At 37.7% G+C, this 22,488-nt stretch overlaps 1 protein-coding gene across 2 annotated transcripts; it reads left to right on the plus strand.

The window, feature by feature from the left end:
- The first annotated feature begins 1,088 nt into the window (after positions 1-1,088).
- vps54 (VPS54 subunit of GARP complex) lies at positions 1,089-21,975 on the plus strand. 2 transcript variants are annotated; one of them, XM_015002771.2, is made up of 24 exons: positions 1,089-1,302; positions 5,455-5,629; positions 6,350-6,591; positions 8,172-8,256; positions 9,681-9,715; positions 10,096-10,224; positions 10,982-11,367; positions 12,358-12,484; positions 12,852-12,881; positions 13,223-13,330; positions 13,423-13,478; positions 14,527-14,623; positions 14,729-15,069; positions 15,640-15,769; positions 15,853-16,034; positions 17,257-17,369; positions 17,491-17,554; positions 17,992-18,097; positions 18,332-18,419; positions 18,501-18,622; positions 18,698-18,778; positions 19,617-19,724; positions 19,821-19,915; positions 20,709-21,975. In XM_015002771.2, the coding sequence occupies exons 2-24, from the start codon at positions 5,485-5,487 to the stop codon at positions 20,812-20,814; spliced, it is 2,976 nt and encodes a 991-aa protein (XP_014858257.2). In that variant the 5' UTR covers positions 1,089-1,302; positions 5,455-5,484; the 3' UTR covers positions 20,815-21,975. The 2 variants fall into 2 exon arrangements, with proteins under 2 accessions (XP_014858257.2, XP_014858258.2); XM_015002772.2 differs by lacking the exon at positions 12,852-12,881 and having other exon boundaries at positions 1,090-1,302.
- The last annotated feature ends 513 nt before the right edge of the window (positions 21,976-22,488 follow it).

Below are 22,488 nucleotides of genomic sequence, written 5' to 3' on the forward strand. Positions count from 1 at the left end.
AAAACAAACTGAATTAAGTTTTTTACTCGAGTGAAAGTGAAAAGTGGCCACCCAAGAAATTACTCAAGTAAAAATGTATTTGGTATAATGCCTGCTCAAGTACTGAGTTACTGATCTTAACATCTGAGTTAATTCTTTAAAATGTTAAAGTTCAAATTCTGCGCCGTAATAAAAATAAACAAATACAACATAACACATTCAGGCAAAAGAAAAATGCTTAGCATTTTTGGTTTGTTCTTCATTTGATGTATTTTTATTAATTTAACTGCTTTTATATTGTTTGACTCTTTATTTGTCTATTTGTTCACTCAGTTAGCCACATAGAATAAATAAAGTGATTCTATTCTATTCTAGGGTTGTCAGAAATGTACTCAAGACAGAATTGTGATTCTAACTCAAATAAAAGTAAAAAGCGAAGCAAAACGACTAGAGTAAATGTAACTAGTTACTACACACCTCTCTAAACTTGTTTTATGTCAGCAGATGTGATTTTTTTGTGTACACTTTCTGAATAAAACGTCTGAATTACCTCCAGAAGTCATCGAAGCTTGGCAACTGCACTGCAAAAACACAAAATATTTCCAAGTAATTCTGGTCTAGTTTATAGTGCAAATATTTTAGAACACTGGAAGTAAGACAAAACCAGCTTACAGGTAATTTTTAGTAAGATATGGAGGCATGTTTAAGTGAATAATTCCTTAATATTGATCAAAAAGTACTCGTTCTATTGTCAGATAAATTAACTTATAACATGGGAAAAATGTCTTATAAAATAATCTTCAAATGGAACAAGTACCTTTTCATCAATACTAAGGAATTATTTACATAACAAGTCTTTACTTTTTGCTAAAAAGTGCATCTACTTTTTGCTAAAAAGTTACTTGTAAGTTAGTGTTTTATTTTAAGTGTACAAAGATATTTGGACTAGAAACCTGCATAAAATACTTTGTAAGATTTTGTGTTTTTGTAGTGTTGCTATTTATTTATTTATTTAGTTAGTTAGTTAGTTAGTTAGTTAGTTAGTTAGTTAGTTAGTTAGTTAGTTAGTGTTGCTATTTATTTGATTCAGGTATTTTGGAGCAGATATGCCTCTAAAAACTGTTCTGGCCAGCAGGTGGCAGCAGCAACCCTGCAGAGAGAAACTGAAGGAAAACAGTTTTGCTTTGCCTCAGCGGTGCATGATGGTCGTTGTACCGGTGCTAGCTTGTTCTGTATGAGTGTTTGTCATTTTCCTCGCAGTTCCTCCTGTGTTCCTGTGATGCTGAAGAGGAGAGATACCTGCTATTGCCCTTTACTAGACAGGTACGGACATGGCTGAACTCCACAGTCACAGAACATTTTGTTTCGTTTTTTTGTGTGTGATCTGGTTGGTTGCTCTTTTTAAGCCTGTTAGCATTAGCCAGTCTACGTGTAACCGCAGCTGATAGCATTAGCATTAGCTAGGGGCACAGACAACAGATACTCTGCGCCGTTTCACCTTGTGATATCAAAAGTAAAAGTGCTTGCGTACGTCGTGTTTTTGGTATTTTGTTTTAACTTCGCTGTCAGCTCTGGTAATAGTAATTTAACAAGCACAGGCGAAGAAGAGAGCTGAGCTAAAGCTAGCTGGTTAGCTCCCGAAACTGTTGCTTTTTTGAAGGGAGCCTCAATCATGATCTGACAGTTCAGCCCAGCAACACAAAGTCTCAATAAAAAGTTAATATTTACCTGGAAACATGTCAGTATTGTCCCCTACCAATCAGCCTCCCTCTCTCTGTCTATGCTGGCTGTAGGACCCGATATGTTAATGTCTACTTTATTTCTATTGCACTTTACAAACAAGTTACACTTAAGTGCTGCACTGGCAGAACAACAAATTTGATAGGGGTAAATAAAACACACAGACACAATTAATGTAATTTAGTTTAAGAGATTCTACCCAAGATCAAAATAGAAATGAAAATATAATTAAAAGGTCAAAGAGGCGATATTAGGAGCAGCACTTAAATGAATTAGTGGATTAATTCAGTTTAGTTCAAAATACTTTCTTTATCACCAAGGGAAATTTAAATGTTATAACTCGTATTACCCAAAATTGTTGTAGACTCTGACGGCTGTGGGCAGGAAGGCTCTCCCATAGCAGTATGTGCTACAGGGTTCAGAAATAGCCTCTGACTGAAGACACTGTGTTTTTCCTTCACTGTTGCGTCTCCAGTTCAGTCTGTTGTTCAAAGGAACATCAAGGTGTTTATTCTCCTGAACCTCCATGTTTTCTCCCATGATGAAAATAGTTTGATCTAATCTTGTTTCTTTTAAAATCTACAGCCCTCTTCCTCATTTAGTTGACATTTAAAATAAGATGATTGTTCCCACACAAAGTGCTCCTTCAGCTCTCTGTACTTCTTCTTCATGTCTGAATCACCTGACGACTGCAGTCATCTCAGTACTTCAGGACTCTGACATGTGAAGTTTTGGTGTTGCAACAGAGAATGGATGTTCACCTCCACTACTTCTCTGTTTATTTTTATTACATTTTTTTTACGTTCCTTTACTTGTTTACAGTCCAGTATACACATGAAAAACCATAATATCACATCACACTCTGGATTAAACCAGTTCTAGTATTTTGATGTCCATCTGACTCAGAAGACACAGAGATTAATATTTTTATTTATATTTTTTCCATGCATTTTATTTTACCTCTAATAATAATTTTGCCAATTTCTCTGGCAACTGAAATATCAACCTTTAAGGGAAAATTAACTGCATTGTAGCAGCAGAATCTCTTCTTTGCCTCCAGAAATTTTTAGATGATCGTGTTCAGACATTTGCCACAGAGTCAGGAAACGCGTGGACATTTGAGATGGAATATTTAAAAGAACTAGAGCTGCACAAAATAGCGACATGCAGTCATTCTTGCAATATCTGTGCTACTGCAAAGGACTGCGTGGATACAATCTTTGGTTTAATATCTTTGCTCCTTGTATGTATTTTACATGCATCTGCAATCTTCATGGCATACTTTTCCAGCTGCTTGGTCCTTCCTAGATGTATATACTGAATATATTTGAACAAGTCTTCTAGAAAATTAAAGAAGCGGTTTGGACCCGAGTTAATTTTAATAGCAGAGCCTATGTGGGCTCTGAAACAACACTTTTCTAAACGGTTCTTTCTCACTATGAGGCGTTTCCTTCCTTTTTCTGCCCAGTTGTTTCACTGAAACTGACATTAAAACACCGTTAACTGAATCCCGTAAAGGTTCAGTGATCGATTTAAACATTTAGGATATTCAGCAATGTTTTAGCTATGATTATAAACTTTTACAAATGTCAGACCTATATGATCAGACGTTAATATTTTTCTTAAATATACTCGTTTATGGTCTAATTATTCTCTCTTGGGGGGGAAAAAGGCAGGTGGAATCCCTAAGCATAATTTGCATGGATTTGAGAAATAAGAACTATTGGTTTTATTTGAGATTTAAACTGTCTCTTATCTACTTGTAGGAGGTAAATTTACATCAAAACCCCATTTATTACTCATCCATAATGTCTTTGCAGGACATGTTTTATGGACAGAAAATGGTGGAAGCTCAGATTGTTTCTGAAGATTTTAATAAACAGGATTTATAAATATCCTCAATTTCAATCTGTGATTACTGACCAGAATCAATTAAAAATGTATGTCAGACTGTAATCAGTGTAGCTTCCTTAGACACAGTGCTATTGTGCTGTTAACACTTTATTTGGTTCCTTAAAGTTTCATAAATCTGAGCCTGTCATGGGACTAGGGCTGCAACTAACGATTATTTTTAGTAACTGATTTTTTTTTTTCTTTTTTTTTTTTTGATTGGATAAAAAAAATCACATTCTTCAGATTTTTTTTTAAAGACTTAAGCCTCTATTTGTAAAATTTTATAAATGCATTAGAAAATACACATTTTTATTAAATAAGAAATTAAAACCGTAACCGTCTGAACATCCCGACACTTTCTGTAGAAAATCCCACAGGACAAAGAAAACTGCAGCGAGCTAAAGTGGAGCCCCAACCCGTCCTGAAATGAGCCCAAACACCGGTAGTCAAACTACATCAGCTCTCGTTTCTACGCGTAAAAAGCTGCAGGTGTGAAAAAAGCAGCAAATGGGGCTTCATGTCGCTTGAATGTTGACTGGTGCAGCAGCAGCTGTGATGAGTGCAAACTGGAGCCACTTCCTTTCATTAACATTTTCTGTCAACGTGACAAAAAACCCCCAAAAAACAAGTGGAACCAAGCGATGCGTCGAGTAGAAGTGAGAATACATTCTGTGTTGGTTTTGCTTTGCTACGTTATGTGGTAGAAAAACATCTTAACATTGTTGGTGATGAATTACTTCAGTAATTGTCAGCTAATGTAGTAATCGATTAATCATTAGCTACAGTATACAGACTCAAAAATGCAGTTTGCTGAAAGAACATTCAGAGCAGTAAATATGCCAAAACTTTACAAAACATTTGTACATTTAGCATTTGAGACAAGAACAGAGAACAAAACATTTGTAAATATGTTCTACCCAAAACTGCTTCACCAGGTACAAATTCTGTTTTTTAATCTCCTGTTAAGCACATTTTGTCATCCAGCTATTATTCAATTAATCAACAAAAATATCTATATTTAAAAATCAGCTCTACACAGTTTTGATGTCAAGTTGAGCAGAAAGAACGGAGCTTTTCACATGTTGATGATAAAAGTATTTTTTAAGCTGCAGATGCAACTTTTGGCACAAATGATCAAGTATTTTTTTACCCCAGTCTACTCTGTTGATATATTAGTTACACCAAAAGAATTATACGTTTTGCACAGAAGATAAAACAAAACAAACTTTTTTGGTCTGTACATAAGTTTTACCCAAAACTCCTCAAGTAGCATAGATTTTACTTCATTTGGTTCAAATTCTGTAAAAAAGGAAAAAACTTCTAAGCACGTTTTGCTACCCAGTTATTAATTTGGTTAACCATAATCAAATTAAATGAATGCTGCTGCTGCAATTTAGACAATATATTTTTTTATTAAAATAAATAAATAAATAAATGCACCTTTTAATGAATAAAAAATGTTTATATGAAAAATACAGAAAAAATCTGCTGGTTTCACCTGGTACAAATTTGCTAATTATAATTAGTACATTATTTTAAAAAAATACTAATTATTATAATTATGTATAATTAAATATATAATTTAATTGTCTTATATAATATGCAATTACATAAATAATTAAATCATAACATTATAATTTAATTATAAAATTGTTTTAGAATTAAAAAATGATTAATAATTGACTATTGCAGCCCTTCTAAAAATACAACAATAACGTTTAAATGGGTTGAGTTTTCCTCAGATTCACCCTGAATTTTCTGCTGTCATCCTGAATTCCTTAAAAAAATGTAAAACTTTTTGAGCCATAAACCTCCAGGTGTTTCTCTTGTTGGCGTTTCCAGCTAGCCTCCTGGGAGGCGAGTCCCGATGCCATGGCCTCCAGCAGCAGCTCCTCCCCACTGCCTCGCCGTGCCGGTGGGGGCCGAGACGGGGTCCACCTGAAGGAGCGCGGCCTCTCCCCGCTCCGCAGCCGGGGCATCCGCTCCCTGCCCGACGTCTGCCCCAAGGAACCAACCGGTGAGCAGAAAAAACACAACTCTTCATCGCACCAAACTATTTTTGCTTCTTTTCTGCATCTATTTGCACCTGAAGAAGTGGGAAAAGGCATCTCTGACTACTTAAGGCCTTATGTTTTGGTTTTAATCTCTAATGAGCTGATGTCATTTCTTTTTTTAATAATCCTTTATGCCCAAATTAGAAAATCGGTGCAGAGTTTCAGGAGTTGACCTAGTTTCTCTTGTTTTCAGGTGTTTTTAAATTTCTGTTGTTCTTTTTGAACATGTTTCCCCACATGTAGACATAAAGTTGAAACCAGAAATTTACATACACAAAATGACCAAACGTCTCTTGTTTTGTCAGTTAGAATTAAGGTTATTTCTATTTGCTAAATGCCACAATAATGAGAATATTTATGCATTGATGTCTAAAGAATCAGAATGATTGCAGTCTCTGCATGCAATGAGGGAAAGCCCAGATGATGATGTCATCGCTTTGGAAACTTCTGGCAGGTTAATTAATACGTTAATTAGACACAGCTATATCTAAACCTCTGGTTTCAACTGTATATGTGTCAAAAATAAACCCGTCCATTGTGTTTATATTGATATTTTGCAGTAATCTTTAGTTTTTCTATGGGGGGAAAAAAAAAGCTCTTTCCATTTATGATGCTAAGGATGTTTGAGTTTTAATCCAGCATGAAATCCGGTCTGGAGTCACGTTTGTGTGTCCGTTCTGCAGGTGAGGGGAGGGGTCTGCACAATGGTCCATCCGTGGTGGCGGAGCACGACCGGTGGACGGTGTACAGTTCAAAGGTCAACCTCCCCGCCGCGCTGAACGACCCGAGGCTGGCGAAACGAGAGTCGGACTTTTTTACCAAAACATGGGGGCTGGACTTCACGGAGATGGAGGTGATGCCGTCTTTCCACCTGCCCAACATCTCCAGGGAACACTTTGGGCCGTACTCGCAGGAAATGACTCAGGTAAACACTGAGCTTTGCTCTTCAGAGCCTCGTTTTCCTCTGATTGGACGCCTGGCTGCCTTTACATCTGATGACGGCAAATACATTTTTATAGCTACCGGTAAATTTAAACAGACTCCCATATTTGTAGTCTGTTGTGGCAACAAGTTGTTAATAACAATTATAATGGTAATAATAGTAAAGAAAATAACAATAATATAAAATAATAAAAGAAAAAGGATAAAAATCATAAAAAAATTGTAATAATGATGATAATACAGACTCTAAAAGAGGCTAATTCCTGAAAGAACAGCATATTCAGAGTAGTAATTCAGTCAAAATTATGCAAAAAAAAATAAAAAATACATTTTGCATTTAAAATAAAAAGACTTTGTAAATATTTTCTACCTTTAACTCAAGTGGCATAGTTTTAGCTTCACCTGGTTCAAATTTGGTAAAGAAAATCTCCTATTAAACTAATTTTTTTGTTACATCATTAATTGGTCAATCAAAACAATAATCAACAGATCAGAACTGTATCAATAAGTCAAGCAGAAAGGCTGAGCTTCTCACATGCTGCTAGAAGTATTTATTTTATTTTTTGCTGCAGATGCATTCTTTGCTACAAGCGTACACTAATATAGGCACATGTGTCAAACCCGAGGCCCGGGGGCCAAATCTGGCCCGTCTTAGATTTTCATGTGGCCCTCTAGATGCCAAATTACATCAAGTGCCTGCAGTTTTTTTATCCACAAATCCTCAAAATTCATACAAAATTGACAGGTCTTCACATTTTTTTCTAATTTTACTGCAAATTTTTCCTCAAAATTAGTGAAAAACGTTGAGTTTAAGTGACTGCTGACTTGATGTGAATTTATAGTCCGTGATTGATGAGACGAGTATTAAAAAGTCACAGTTAACATCAATCGTTAACGCAAATATAAAAATTCTTTACAAATATTTCTAAATTAGTGTCACAAAATATGTGATTTTAATAACAAGAAGCCACAAAAACAGACAAAATCCTGGAGCTACAGCTATTTACTAATATTTTACACAATATTAGAAATAAAAATATTTATAAGTGGCTAAATGAGAATCTACAGTGTATTGTGTGTTTTTTTTTTTATCGGGTTAATTTTCAGAATAATTGCTGAAATAATCGTTTGTTGCAGCCTTAAATTTAAACATTAAATTTAGTAAATTTTGGCTTTCAGCCACATTTTTTTTAATGATATAACAATAACAAACTGCTCTTTACCGATAACACAAACCTTTCAGACTTTTTTTTAGGAGTGAAAGACATTTTATTTTTCGCAGTCAGCTTCATGTAGCTGTAAAAGGAAATAACTTTGACCTTTACTAATAGAAATTCATTTTTAACTTCAACATTGTATTTCCATTAGTCATCTAGTTTAGAGGGAATCATGTGACCAACCACCAGCTTGTTTATTATTTCCTCCTTCTGGTTTCAGAATGATAAACTTTACAGCTGCTGACGTTTCTGTTTCCTTCCTCCTGCTGCATGAAGTTTTATTACTCTTTCGCTCGTTTTGGTCTGAAACATCTAATCTGTTTTCTTTGTTTGCTGTTATTTTTAGAGGGAACGAATCCATGAACGCTGCAAGACGATCTGTCCCAATAAAGATGATGTGGATGCAGTGTCCAGTATCACCACCAACCACGGTATGAATTATTCAGACTCTCCCTCCCTCTGCTTCCTCTATAAACCAATCAATGAAAAACGATGCTGCTTTCAGCGCTGTGTTGCACAACACAGCGTTAACAATATAGAGACTAAGGAAGATAAAATAACTGAGGATATTTTATACAAGCAGAATGTAATGTGGGTTTTAAAAACTTATTCTTCATGTTTTAGCAAAATCTAGAAGCTAAATCTGTCACAATAAATCAACCGCTTGATAATTTCCATTCTGATTTTTTTTTTTTGAAGAACTGCTTTGTCTGTAGTACATGTGTCAAACTCAGGCCACAGGGGCCAAATCTGGTCCGCTGTAGCTTTTTATGAGGCTCTCTAGACTCTAAAGTGACACATAAATAGAACCGTCATGATTTTGTGCTTAAATATTGTTTTATCAATTAATTTTATTCTTTTATTGCCAAATTCCATCAATTAGGCACTTCAGTTTCTTGTGAATTATTGTGGAAATTCATGCAAAATCAACAAATCCCTGCACTTTTTTGTGCTAATGCATAACTGTGAATTTATTAGATTTTTTTCATAAATGGTAAAAAGCATTGGATCTAAATGATGGTTTACTCCCACCTGCAGGTGGCAGTATTTACTACTTCTACTAAACGCCTTCCTCAGCCTTTGAAATGTCAAGTTATAATCCATAATGATATGGCGAGTCGCATTTACTATCATAGATAAATGCAAGTATTTCTAAATTACTGCCAGAAACACTTTTTATTGCAAAAAAAAATCGTAAAAACGAACGGAAAATCATGAAGGGACTGAAAAAGATGTTCAATATCGTTTAATTTTAACAATTTAACAAGTTTTATCAATACATTCGGGCAGAACCGGCCCTTTAAGAACATTTATGATCTTGATTTGAGCCAAAAGGAAAACGAGTTTGACATCCCTGGTCAGCAGAGACGCTGCTGTTCATCTTAGCTTGCTTCTTTCTAATAAAGTCACAGAAAGTGACTTTATTAGTTTGGGACCAGCTTCTGCTTAAACACCGTCAATGTTGGAATAAAAAAGATTTCTTTTAACTATGTTATATTAAGCTGTTTTTAATTGGAATGTACAACACTTTAGTGTTTTTGAAATCTTTAAAAAACATTTTTTTAAAGAAAAGTTAAATTTAAAACAGGTTGGTGAGGTTTTAAGGAGGGCGGAGCATTACAAAAATGGGGACAAATTTACAGAAAAAATGTCAGGTTTGTTTTTTTCTTTTAAAAAGAAAAGAGCTTAAGCTTTTCTCCACTTTGTGTCATCTGTAAACTAAATGAACTGTTAATGTAGGATGAGATGTTGCTTATTTTTTTTATTTTTTTTGGACAATAAATCCCTGATTTATTCTTGGTTTTTAAATGGCTGAATAACAAACTTTTTTCTTGTTTTTTTTGTTTTCCTGCAGACAAATCCAGAGCCGAGCTCGAACAAGTTCCAAAGGTAAAACTTTTTTTTTACTTTCTGCTGCTTGCACTTAAAGGGAAACTTTATGACCGATTATAAGAAGTAATGTCTAAAATATAACTTTTAACCAGGTGCCATTTAAGGAGTGACATAGTTTTATGAGAATTGTTTTAAATCAAAATGTACATATTTTTTGCTGGAGTTTTGCTTAGTTACTGGTCTGAATATGTTTTTCTTTACTTGTTTATGTATTCTTGATGTTTTGTTGTTTCCATTAACTGGATATTTTTACCTCTACTGCCTACAGAAATATATTTTGGAGGATGTTATCATGTGAATAATGGTTTAATTTAAGTAAATCAGTGGAAAAAGCTGAATACAGTAGGGTTTGTGCAATAACCTGACCTGTTTTCCAGATTTTTATGAGGCCAGAGTTTGCTTTGGAGGATCCAGCTACCTTCAACACGGTCCTGCCTTGGTCACACTTCCACGGCGCGGGAGGGAAAAGCAGAGACGTCGCTTCCTCCAAGCTGCTGCAGGAAAAGGTGAAACACGCAGAAGAAGAAACAAGTTCAATATTTCCCAGTCTTAATCTGTTCAGGAAATGATGACAGTATGGGTGCCAGACTAAGACTTTTTTTTTCTTCTCTTTTATTTCTGAGAATAAAGTCATGATAATCCGACAATGACATCATATTAGCAGAATAAAGACACAATATTACCAGAAGAAAGTTGCATAAACACTAGAAAATAGTTGCATAAATGAGAGAAAGTCATAACATTATGACTTTATTCTCACCACATTCTTGTAGTATTTTGACTTTTTATTCTTTTTTACACCGTTTTCTCATATTACTACAACTTTATTCTGGTCATATTACGACTTTACTCTGCTAAACCTGCTTATTTTAAGAGTTTATTCTTGTGTTATTACGACTTTATTTTGGTTGCTCTGTGACTTTATTCTTGTAATTTCCCTGTTTTTGTTTTGTTTCGTTTCCTTTTCCTGGCCCTATTCCTCCATTGTAGATAACAAATATTAATCTTCCTTAACTTTGGAGTTTTAGACCTTTACAAAAAATCTCATTTTATGACACCACAATGTTCAATTTAAAGTAAGAAAACACATTTTCATTGTTCTGTTTTTGTTTTCCCTTCCAGTTTTAGTTCTCTAGGAGAACTAAAACATATTTTTAATTTAGTAAGATTTCCATTTGTTCCCTTTTTTTCTGGAACTAATCAGCAATAGAAATCCCTTTAGGTTGAATTTTCTCCAGTATTGATTTAACTTCCTTCCTCCAGCTGAGCCACTACCTGGACGTAGTGGAGGTCAGCATCGCTCGGCAGATCTCTCTGCGCTCCGAGGCGTTTTTCCACGCCATGTCCTCTCAGCACGAGCTGCAGGACCAGCTGCAGGAGACGCAGCAGGCGGTGGCCGTCCTGCGGAGCCGCACCGCCGCCATGGACCGCGTCATGTGCCAGGGGCCGCTCCGGGCCCTCCGCATCGCGCTGACTCGCAACAACTGCGTGAAGCTGCACAACAAGCTGAAGCTGATGGCGGCAGTGCATCAGACGCAGCCCACCGTGCAGCTGCTGCTCTCTACCTCAGAGTTTGTTGGAGCGCTGGAGCTGATCGCCACCACCAAGGAGGTGCTGCAGCAGGAGCTGCAGGGAATCCACAGCTTCAGGTAGGAAGGAGCTTCCTGTGTCCTTCATAGTGCAGCAGTTTTATATAACAGAAGCTTTTTCTTTTTCTAGATCAGTGATTGATGTTGTTGATTGACTAGGCAGCTGAGTTTTCTCTTCTATAAAGTGGGCAAAATTTTTTATATGCTAAATAAAAAAAAGTCCATTACATTTTAACACTATTGTATTTTTCTGTATTAAACACTATCTGAACAGAAAATGATGATTTTCTCACATTAATAAACTTAAGCATGTGTAACAGGAACCTCTTATTTTACTGAATAGAAAATTAAAAGAGTAAATATTGTGAAACACTTAATCCCCCATGAACAGAGATGTTCATACAGACATAGTCTGTTGTTGCTCTTGAAGGAAAGTTAAATCTTTGCTCCATAAAGTGATTTAACTCACGACAGCCTTCAAACTCAACCGTCATTAATTTTCCATCATGTAAAAATTTTTCTGCATTATCCCTTCAGCTTTTCTGACATCCTCACCTTCGTAGCACATCAGTAATTTTTATTAGAGAAGTTGACATTACGCCAGCGTGCAGTTATTATGCTGTTATGACGAAACTTAAGGAACTTGTCAAGTGTTTATATTTCAAAATAAAACTGAATGAAGTGCATTTTTTCGTCCCACACCAGACTCTGTTTTTTGCTGTTTTTCTTTCTCTTTTCGGGATATTGCTACCATCTTTATTTCTGTATCAACTGGCTCTGCTTAATGATGACCAGCGATACCCTCTGCTGGTTGGCGGCCAAACTACAAAACTAAAGGAATGTCCAAGTGGACGTTAGAACTAATTTTAATCTAATAAATCATTAATCAACAATTAGTTGTAAATCAATTATTTGCATCCCTAGTGCAAACTGAACCTACTTCCACCCACTGATGTCATGATTTTGTGTGTGTGTGTGTGTGTGTGTGTGTGTGTGTGTGTGTGTGTGTGTGTGTGTGTGTGTGTGTGTGTGTGTGTGTGTGTTCCTCAGACATCTGGGCTCCCAGCTGTGTGAGCTGGAGAAGCTGATCGATAAGATGATGGTGGAGGATTTTAGCATGTACGCCCGCAGCGACCTGAACCGCAACCTAAAGGAGGAACCGCAGGTGTTGGAGAAGGTTTGTTTTCAAAGCTTTTCTTCTTCCTGTTTTCTATTAAAAAAAAATTAAATAAAAAGAACATTTCAGAGAGTTATAACAACTTATGCATACGAGAACTTTTTAATTTTGTAGTACTTTCTATTTTTACTTTCGTCTGTTTTGCAGCAAAGCGAATAGATTTCAGGTTGATTGAACCGAACTGATTCTTCAAAATCTGCTGTGCAAGAAAAAACTAGTTCAGTTTGTTGGGTTTTTTTCTTCTGTCATTCAGTTTTTTAATTTAAAAAGCAATTTGTGCTATAAACTTTTGGATTTTGTTTGAATAGGCCGAGTTTTGTAACTTTGGAGTTGATTCTGTGTTTAATGGATGCTGTGCTCATCACAGGTCCATAAACCAAATGCTGACTCTCAAAAGGTTGGATACACACACACACACACACACCACTGACGATCCATAATCCCATCTGCTGCTGAAATCAGGCTCAGATCCCAGATTGTGAATCAGGGCTCAAACCTGCATGAAGATAATTTTTTGTTTGCTTTTTAGATGGAGATCTAGATCTGATCATGACGTCCTGATTGCTGATGTTTAAACGCGTTCCGTCTGCTTGACATGATTAGCTCCTGTTTTAATTACTACTGATCTTTTTCCTCAGCATGTAGAACAAATCTCGCGTATAATCAAGGTGAAATGGAAACGTTTCTTCAGCTCAGGTTGAGTGGACTCAGCTTCTGCTGCTGTCTCTGCGTTTAAAGGAGCGTCTGGAGTCGCTGGTGTTCGGGCTGCTGCGGCAGAGGAAGCTGGACTTCCTGGATATTTACAGCGACGAGATGATCGCAGCCGCCAAGGCCATCGTCTACCAGGTACAGAGCGCCACAGTTCGTCGCAGTCTGTGCATCGTAGAGCGACGTGTTGAGATTTCTCTGTTGTTTATTGGATCTGCTTGTTTTTGCAGTGTGTGGCAGAACGCGTTATTCACATAGAAGAAATCGACACCGAAGTTATCTTTAAGTAAGTTTCCTGATCTACTCCGTGAATCCTCGGCTTATTTAAGGTGTTTCAACACAGATCGATTCTGATCTGGGTTATTTTTATTTTTCATTTCCTGTTAAGTCCTTAACTTATCCACCCAAACGAATGCTTAACTGTTTCTAACATAAAATAAAGACCACACAACTGGAACCATCATTTAGTTTTTATACCTACTAATAGAATCAAACATGGAGAACCAACATTTAGTTTTATCAGAACAAAACCCAGATAAACCCCCATGTTTATATGGACGCCAGTCACATCAAAATGTGATTTATATCATTAAACTGCAGAGTAACTGCTTTCAAATTTGTAGATACATTAAATAGTGGAGAAAATAGTAAAATTAATCAGTTTTTGGATGTTTTTAAACTTGGTTAATTGAAATTTATAACAGTTATAAATCAAAATTCTTAAGAACTTTATCATGATAAATTGCATAAATTCCCACTCCTGTAAGTAACATTTGAACAATGAAGATTGACTTTTATAGAGCTGCTGTCTTTAAAATCACTACAGCTGCAGAGTAGCATAACCAGTAAAACTCCTGGGTTATAGATTAAAAAAGATATATATGCTCTGTGTCTTTGACCTACATGCAAAATGCTTTGAGTGGCAGAAAACTGACATTGCACAGCACTTTGCAGTGAAGCTGGTCAGAATCAAGATCCACAGATTTAAAGTTAACATATCGTACTTTTAAATCCTTTCTTTTCACATTTGGATCATTCAGTTGTGGTTTTGTAAAGTAGGACAGGAACACTTTGTCTAACTTCATCATTTTTGTAGCCACAGGCCCCAACAATAATAAATAGATATCAGTGCTGCACCAAGAGAGACTAACTTCAAATTTTCTGCAGTAATAGACTCCAAAAGTACAACAAAATGTATTTATCCTTTCCACTTACAAATTGAGCTACTTTTTGTTTTTCTGCGGCATAAAAAGAACAATTGTTTGTGAATTTAATGGTGAAATATGAAAAGGAATGAATATTGTGTGAATTTCCAAACGTCCTGTTTGTTTCAGGCTAGCTGACCAGATGCGTCTGATGACGTTCCCTCAGTGGTTTGAGCTTCTGGAAAACATCTTTGAGAGTTTCCTTCTCTTCCTGCAGAGAATCAAGGTGAGGGAAAACCCAGTTTATTACCTGTCTCGGATAATGAATGAGATGTTTGGGTCAATACACTGACATGCAAAGTCTTATTTTCTTCCTCTTTCTCTTTCCTAGGATACCTTAGACGTGATCAGGAATGTAGTTCTTCAGGTTCTGTCTTCAAGTCATAAGAATCGACTCCTGGCAGAAACCAGTTCGGCGCCAGTGGACGTCTCCCAGGGGCCAGTGGCCCTGCAGGGGGAAGCTGAGCTGGCTTACCTCACCCATGAGGGTCTGTTCATCAGTGATGCGTTGAATGAAGCCCAGCAGCAGCAGCAGGAGGCGGGGGTGGCGGGTCAGGATCAGCGCTCTGCGGCGGGCTCGAGGTTCCAGCAGAACCGGACTGAAGCTGCTGCAGAAGGCGACTCTTCCTCTGGGATCTCTGAGGTTTCTGCAGGCAGAGAACACAGCTTCATGTACGTTTCCCAGTGTCAACATTTTATCTTTTTGTAATTAAATAAAAAAAAGTCTTAAAATATTTTAAATTCATAAAAAAATTTAAGTTGGCCTTAAATTTAATTACAATTCTTAAATTTTGCTGTGGCAGGACAAGAAGTGTTTTTTTTTTCTTTCCTTATTTTTTCCCCTAAATATATATTTTTTTTCAATAAAAAGGGGGTGATTTATAAACGAGTAAACGCAAATTTATTTCCAGTTGGTTAGACAATATTCATTTTTGACACTTTCTCACTTCTGTTGCCAACCTTTATGAAGCTACTTGCATTTTGTTTAAAAAAAAGAAGAAACTTTTAAGCTTGGTGCTACAGGGTTTGAGTGTAGAAAGTCATTATGGAGTGAAAGAAGGACAGAGCTACAAACAAACCCCCGGAAATTCACAGTATATGCTGTACCTGATTGTAATACACCAGAATCTCCCAACCGCCCCTTATGGTTGTACGTATTTTTTACGATTTTTGTTATAAGTTCAGATGAAAAATGGCCGCCTGCTAAGCTAAGCTGTAAGCGGTGAATCTGCTTGTGTTCAGCTCTGGTGAGAACCCGATGCCCACTGAAATGGAGCTGAACCGCATCATCAACAACCTGCAGGAGCTGCTGTACGTAGCTTCCGACGTTAGCCACGACCGCTGCGTCAAAGTCCTGACGGCCAGAGCCAAGGTAGCGTGAGATCGGTGTTTTCAGAGAAAAAGATCCGGTTTTTGGGGTTCCTGTTCGGTTTCCTGAAGCTTTCCTCCCGACAGGACGGGTCCCTGGAGCGCCTGAGCTCGGCGGAGTTCGTGTCGCTCTCTCAGGCGGTGGAGGGCTTCGTCAGGGATACGGAGGATCTGTGCGGCAGGCGCAGCGTCTCCCTGAGGGGGGCGCTGCAGAGCCAGGCCAACCGCTTTGTCAACCGATTCCACGAAGAACGGAAGACAAAACTCAGGTAAATCTGCCTTTTTCCCCCCTTTCTAATCACATTTTTTTGTATCAATATCTATCTGATGCCTTCTGCTTTCTTAAATTGATTTATTATTTTACAGCTGTATCTTTTAATTAACTTTATGCACTTAATATGGCGTCCGTAAATGTCAAGAAAGGTACCTATAATTACAATATATTATTATTAAAAAATGGCACACAAGATTAGCCATGGGTTGCATAAGAAATTAAAGTAACAATGAGAAAAATGGCAATGCTATTACAGAAAGAAAACAAAATTGGACATATTGTGACAACAATATTCTCCACTGTCTCATTTTGGAAACAATCCCGTTTTGATCTGCTTTTTGATTAGATATTAAAACATAATATTAAAATGAACGCAGTGAATTCTGGTTTCCTCTTTAAATCAGGTAAACTTGCTGCTTGGATGGATATTTGTGCGCTGATGTGTAATTCTACAATCAACAAATCAATTACTAAACTGGTTTGAAAAAATCGGTTTTTCCCTTCTCCCCCTTCCAGCTTCACTTTTTTATGTTACATTTTTCAAGTGAGTTTACCCAAAGGAAATATTTTCTTTGGTTTAATCAGTCTGATTGACAGCAGTGGTTGTTATCCTGCCCTGCAGGAATCATAATAAAAACAAATCCAGTTTTTCCTCACTGTTGCTGTCTGAAAAAAACTACTTTCCAAGTTTGGACAAATATGAAAAAAAGGGAAAAAGTGTGAAAAATACTTGTATTTCTATTTATTCGTTTTCTCATATTTATCTAAAAGTTGTATCCATTTTTCAGTTTACCTGCTTTTCCATCCGTTTGTCCAATCTATCCAACCATTTTAGTTTTTTTTTTTTTTTTTTACAGATTTAATATCTAACAAATTGGAAACACCTGACACATATTCATATCAAAGTTCGGCTATTTTAAAAAATTGGCAAAAAAAAAGTGTATTCAGTCAGAGGCTTCTCCAAATTCGTTATAACACAGACTGCTACAGGAGATCTATCTTGCCCACAGCCGTAACCGTCCACAATAACTCTTTAATTAAGCGAGTTACATGTAATTCCCCCCTGGGATCAATAAAATGTTTTGAATTTGTAAAAAGGACCAAGAACTGTAGTAGATTTTACATGTAACTCTGTTTTTTCACTGTGTTGAATTTGACTGAATGTTTCCAGTACCAGGCAGGTTTTCTGAAGGTTTGTTTTGATTGTTTCTGTGCAGCCTCCTGCTGGATAACGAGCGCTGGAAGCAGGCCGACGTTCCAGCAGAGTTTCAGGATCTGGTCAACTCCATCGCCGACGGCAAAATATCTCTACCGGAGCGCAAAGTGTCAGGTCGGCCCAAACATCTAGTCACAGTTGTTGCATTCATCAGTCATAACGACATGCTTTCAGTGAGACACTAACAGTATATAAATGTTAAAAACAAACTACTAAAAAACGATTTATCCTACAGGCACAGAGGACAGAAAACCTGCAGACTTTCTGCTCGTTAACGGCCAGAAATACGCTGTGGTCGGGTAAGTTTCCTCACACTGGGAGTAAACACAGTGGAAACTTCAACTCAGTTCTTGGGTATAAATGAATTTAATCTATGGCTGTCAACGTTAACACACAATTAATCTAAAAAGTTTAACATGTTAGTATATATCATATAACGCAGATTAATCGCTTTATCCTTCCACTGAAGCACAGCCAGTTCACAGTAAACGTTTCTAAATTACATTTGAAACAAAATTGCTTCTTCTGATGAACATGAAAACATGGAAAACTGAGATATTTGGTTTGAGACACTGAAATATTTTCTTGAATATCTTTTGAAGTTTGCTTAATGACGTCGTGGCTATAGTGCGATTAATCCAATGACACTTTTTTATCCGTTGATAGCCGTAACACATGAACTGAATGCAGCAACCAGAGCAGGTTTGTTCTGAAAATCTCCTCTCCGTTTGTTCAGAACCGTTCTGCTGCTGATCCGGATCTTTCTGGAATACTGTCAGTGTGTGAACGACATCCCATCCATCGCTACAGACATGCTAACACGTCTGTCAGACCTGCTCAAGGTGAGGAGCTTGACAGACGGACGTCCCAACCCAGTTCGTCAGAAGAGAGTTGCCGTGACGACTGTGTTCTAACGGTTAATGTCAGAGATGTCTCGAAAACAAAGAAGTATCTGTGCTGTAGATGCAGATGTGTGGTATATGTTTTTTAGCCTCTGTTTTTGTGGAATTGACACTTTGAAAGTCAAGATTAACCAAAAATCTTGAGGTTTGCTTCCTGTTTTCTTCCTGTTGCAGCACTTTAACTCCCGCAGCTGCCAGCTGGTCCTCGGAGCAGGAGCTCTGCAGGTCGTCGGCCTCAAGACCATCACTACAAAAAACCTGGGTACGCACCAACACTGAACCCGTCATTCTGACTTGGTTTTGTTTGATTCTGAACGGCATTGCTGTGTGTGTGTGTATGTAGCATTAGCATCCCGCTGCCTGCAGCTGGTGGTTCACTACATTCCCATCATCAGAGCACATTTTGAGACCAAGCTGCAGCCCAAACAGTTCAGTGTTCTCAGACACTTTGACCACATCATGAAGGTAACTAAAAAAATCATTTTGACTTTATATCCAGATCCTTGGTGTGATCACTGGAGGTTGTTTTTTGTTTTGCAGGACTACAACGATCACATCGCTGAAATCTCTGCTAAGCTGGTGGCCATCATGGACAGTCTGTTTGAGAAGTTTTTATCAAAGGTAACATCAGAAACTCTTTTTGCATGAATCTAACATGACCAAATGATTAGCTGGTCTTCTCACTCCTTCTCTGTCTCATCATTCGGCCATCTTGGTCTTTTCTGTGGTTCTGAAAGCGACCGGGCTGACAGTGGTACTTTTATACTAATCATGTCGGTTTGTACCGGCCTTGGGAACATTTTGTTCCGGCTTTGCTGACTGATTATTTCAAGTTGAGATATATTGGAAAAAATCATTTGGGTTACGTTCACACAGTAACTCAGTCTAAACAACCCGATTCTGAACTTTTCACCCCCAAAAATCTGATCTTTGCCACTTCCACATGTAGTACTAAATCAGATACTAATACGATTGTTTTCAAAGTGTCTCCAGTCTCAACGATGACGCCAAATTTCATCCAACTTTTACGTCATTGTTGAAACGTGTGTAAACAGTGGCTGAAAATTATAATTAGTCTGAGTCACTGAAGTGCATCACATCACAATCACACCATTGTTAGCTCCAGCTAAGCATCCAGACAGACTTCTGTGCCTTTCTTTCTATTAGCTTCCTTTGTCTTGGTGTGACTGTTTGACGATGGTGTCGTCAAACATTTTGTTCATGAAGTTATGTTATTTTTTAAATCTGGAAACTGGACTAATGACGTCAAAATTAAATTATTATAAGTGGCAGTGTTTTGATTTTGTACCTCCTTAGCAGCACTTCCACTGCAGCACCTTTAAAACAAAACCCCAAATCAGTCAAGAGATCATAAGTTGAGTTTATTAAGTGACCTTGTTGCTGCTGGGTGTGAAGTCCAGGTCGATCTGCAGGGTGAGTTACCTGCTTTTTCCCTCAGTATGAAGTGAAAGCCCCGATGCCGTCGGCCTGCTTCAGAAACATCTGTAAACAGATGGCCAAGATGCATGAAGCCATCTTTGAGCTGCTGCCTGAAGAACAGACTCAGGTGAGGTTCTGGGTTAAAGGTCACCATTCAGTAAAATAAAATGTTTTATTTAAAGAAAAAAGTTGAGCTGGAATGGAAACGTGTTTTCCTGCACAGATGCTGTTTCTAAGGATCAATGCTTGTTTTAAAATGCACCTTAAGAGGCAGCTGGCTCGACTCGGGGTCAGTAATGATGGAGGACCGCAGCATGGGTAACACACACACACACACACACACACACACACACACACACACACACACACACACACACACACGTCACTCATTACCTCTTTCTAATAATAATCTTAGTTTTAGTTGTGATTTCATACATTCTTTTAAACCTAAAATTGAAACATAAGCAGCACTGATCAGTTTGTATAGATCAATAAGTTAATAGAATAAAACTTATAACAACAAGAACCAGAATCCTAAAATTGAAAGTACTCTGTTGGGCCAAATAGTTTTCCAACTTAAAATACAAAATCATATTTTGTTTTAATCTGCACAACGATTAAACATAGAATAGTAATAGTAAAACCTAGTAGTTTCATGAGAATTCCAACTTAAAAAATGGTTGTACTTTGATGAAAGTTTTGCAGGTAAGTATTTAATAGAAATACTTCATTTTTAAACACATCAGAATCAAATTAGCAGTAGCAGGATTTTCAAACAGTTGTGTAATCAACAGAGTATTTCAGAGAAGGAACAACACAAACTGATCTGGTTGCATCAGATCCTGATGACTTTACCAAACCTTTTTTCACATTAACCAACTTTTTCTGTAATTTTTTGATGTTTTTTCTGGCTAAGCTGCATATTTATTCTGCTTATATCACTTTATTCTCATAGTTAAACAAAAATGATGATCCTGTATTTGCCATTGTACAACTCGCAGGAAAATAAAAGCCACTTTTTGAAAATATTTTCCGTCATTTGTAATTATTAAAATAATGAAACACTTGCAATAAGTTTCCCAATATCAGTTATCATAAACTGTGTCTGCAGGCTGGTGGTGGTGGATGTGGCCTTCTACACGGAGAACATCCTGGCTCTGAAGAGCCTGGAGCGACTCGACCTGAACATGGCCGAGATCTGGGAGCAGAAGAGGTGATGGAGTCTGGACGTCCAGATCAGACGATACCCTAACGCCCAGAACCGACGGCTGATCCTGGCCACAAGTGGCCGCCTGAGACGAGGGGCGGAGGAGGCCCCGCAGGGACCAAAAAACACTAATCTAGGAGAAGAGGAGCAGCGACGGCGAGCTGGAACGTTGACTGCTACAGAGACTAAAGAAAACGCACACAGTCTCCTTGAAGCTATCGCCACCTCGTCCCACTGTGTGCAGTTCAACTCAAACGCTAGTAAATTATTGGAGTTGCTTAGTGGGAGGAAGGAAAACTAATGGTGGGGTAATTTATTTTTCTGACTTCTTGCAAACATTCATAACTGGGACGAACTTTTTTCCTTCAGCTGGCTGCGATGTTTAAAGGGTTTTTCTTACTTTTATACTATTAACAAAACAGCTTTTTGGGACTTGTTGTGGGGAAATCGTGATCCTGAAGAATCTAAAGTGTTCCCGACTGTGAAAGCATCTCAAACCTCAGCTTCATCCTGTCGTTACCAAAGTCAAATTGTTTCTAACGTGGGGATTCTGCTGTTTAACCAATCATGCATCACGTCTTCTTTAGCTGGTTGCTACTCAGGCTTTTCTTTTTTTTTATCATCAGAGAATCCCATACACACCCACTGTTTGATAATTATCAGAGCACGATGATGAAGAGGAGAGCAGAGACCAGCTTGTAGCTTTTCACTGGCAGATTATGAAACGGTTGGATTGAGTTAAAGTCCCTACAGGTTTAAAGGTTCAGTGCGTTTAGTTCTGTTCAGCTGCGTTTCCCCACTTCGGCTGCCTCTGTTCAATCATAATTTAGGGGGAAGTCAGGGTGCTACGTTCTCCTGCGAAGGAAAACCGATAAAATCCTAACAAACATGGGATGTGAATCAGTGATGGTCTGAAGTCGGTGAACTGGAAACTTCTTGGGCACATCCCTCTCCTGTACGACACTCGAAGCATAAACGCTCCCCACTGTTTGCATCAGAAGTGCCTCCTTTTGATCTGCTGTTAGACGACACATCTGAGCTCTTCGACACGGTGTGCCTACCATACCACTGTGTGTCTGTGCAAAGGAGAGAGAGTCTGGAAGCATGTGAGAGTCCAAAAGATGTTGATTTCTTCAATCCTGCTGTGAATAAAATGGGATGATGGACTGCATTGTGTTCTGTTTATTTGTGGCATGTTTTCTGCTGCCAGTCGGATTTCATTTCAAAGAGGGAGTTTATTCAACACTTCATTAGCCATTGCCTTCCTTTATTTTTTTCAGTTTCAGACTTAGAACACTTTATGGGCCCAATTTAGCTCCATATTTCTCCCATTGACCTGGATTCCTCTGGTATAATTTCATCCGGGCCAATCAGCAAGCAGAAGTTAACGATGACGTCGGATTTCTGCGCTGTTTTAGATTTGTAGTCTGCTTGTAGTTTTACCAATGGCGGCGGTGGAAGTGAATTCAAACCGTTCAGTCCGAGGCCGCCACACTTCCTAATATAAAACAAGTTGATTTAATCAGAGCACACATTTTTCTATCTCAGTTATTTAGAAGAAACATACACAGTGCTTCCTCCCACCCCATAACGGTGCAACTTTGTGGCTCTGGGCAAAGTGCATTTGGCACAAATGGCTCTTTGGACATCAAAGGTTGCTGACCGCTGGGTTAGACAAATATTT

This window comes from Poecilia mexicana, unplaced genomic scaffold (genome assembly GCF_051168715.1).
Source record: "Poecilia mexicana isolate PSO_F unplaced genomic scaffold, ASM5116871v1 scaffold_1, whole genome shotgun sequence".
In the NCBI taxonomy this organism is placed as follows: Eukaryota; Metazoa; Chordata; class Actinopteri; order Cyprinodontiformes; family Poeciliidae; genus Poecilia; species Poecilia mexicana.

Coding starts and splice junctions, on each gene's coding strand:
- vps54 (XM_015002771.2), top strand. CDS start 5,485: ATGGCCTCCAGCAGCAGCTCCTCCCCACTGCCTCGCCGTGCCGGTGGG. Junction 15,070..15,639: donor GGCAGAGAACACAGCTTCAT/GTACGTTTCCCA, acceptor GCTTGTGTTCAG/CTCTGGTGAGAACCCGATGC. Junction 19,725..19,820: donor TGCCTGAAGAACAGACTCAG/GTGAGGTTCTGG, acceptor TTTCCTGCACAG/ATGCTGTTTCTAAGGATCAA.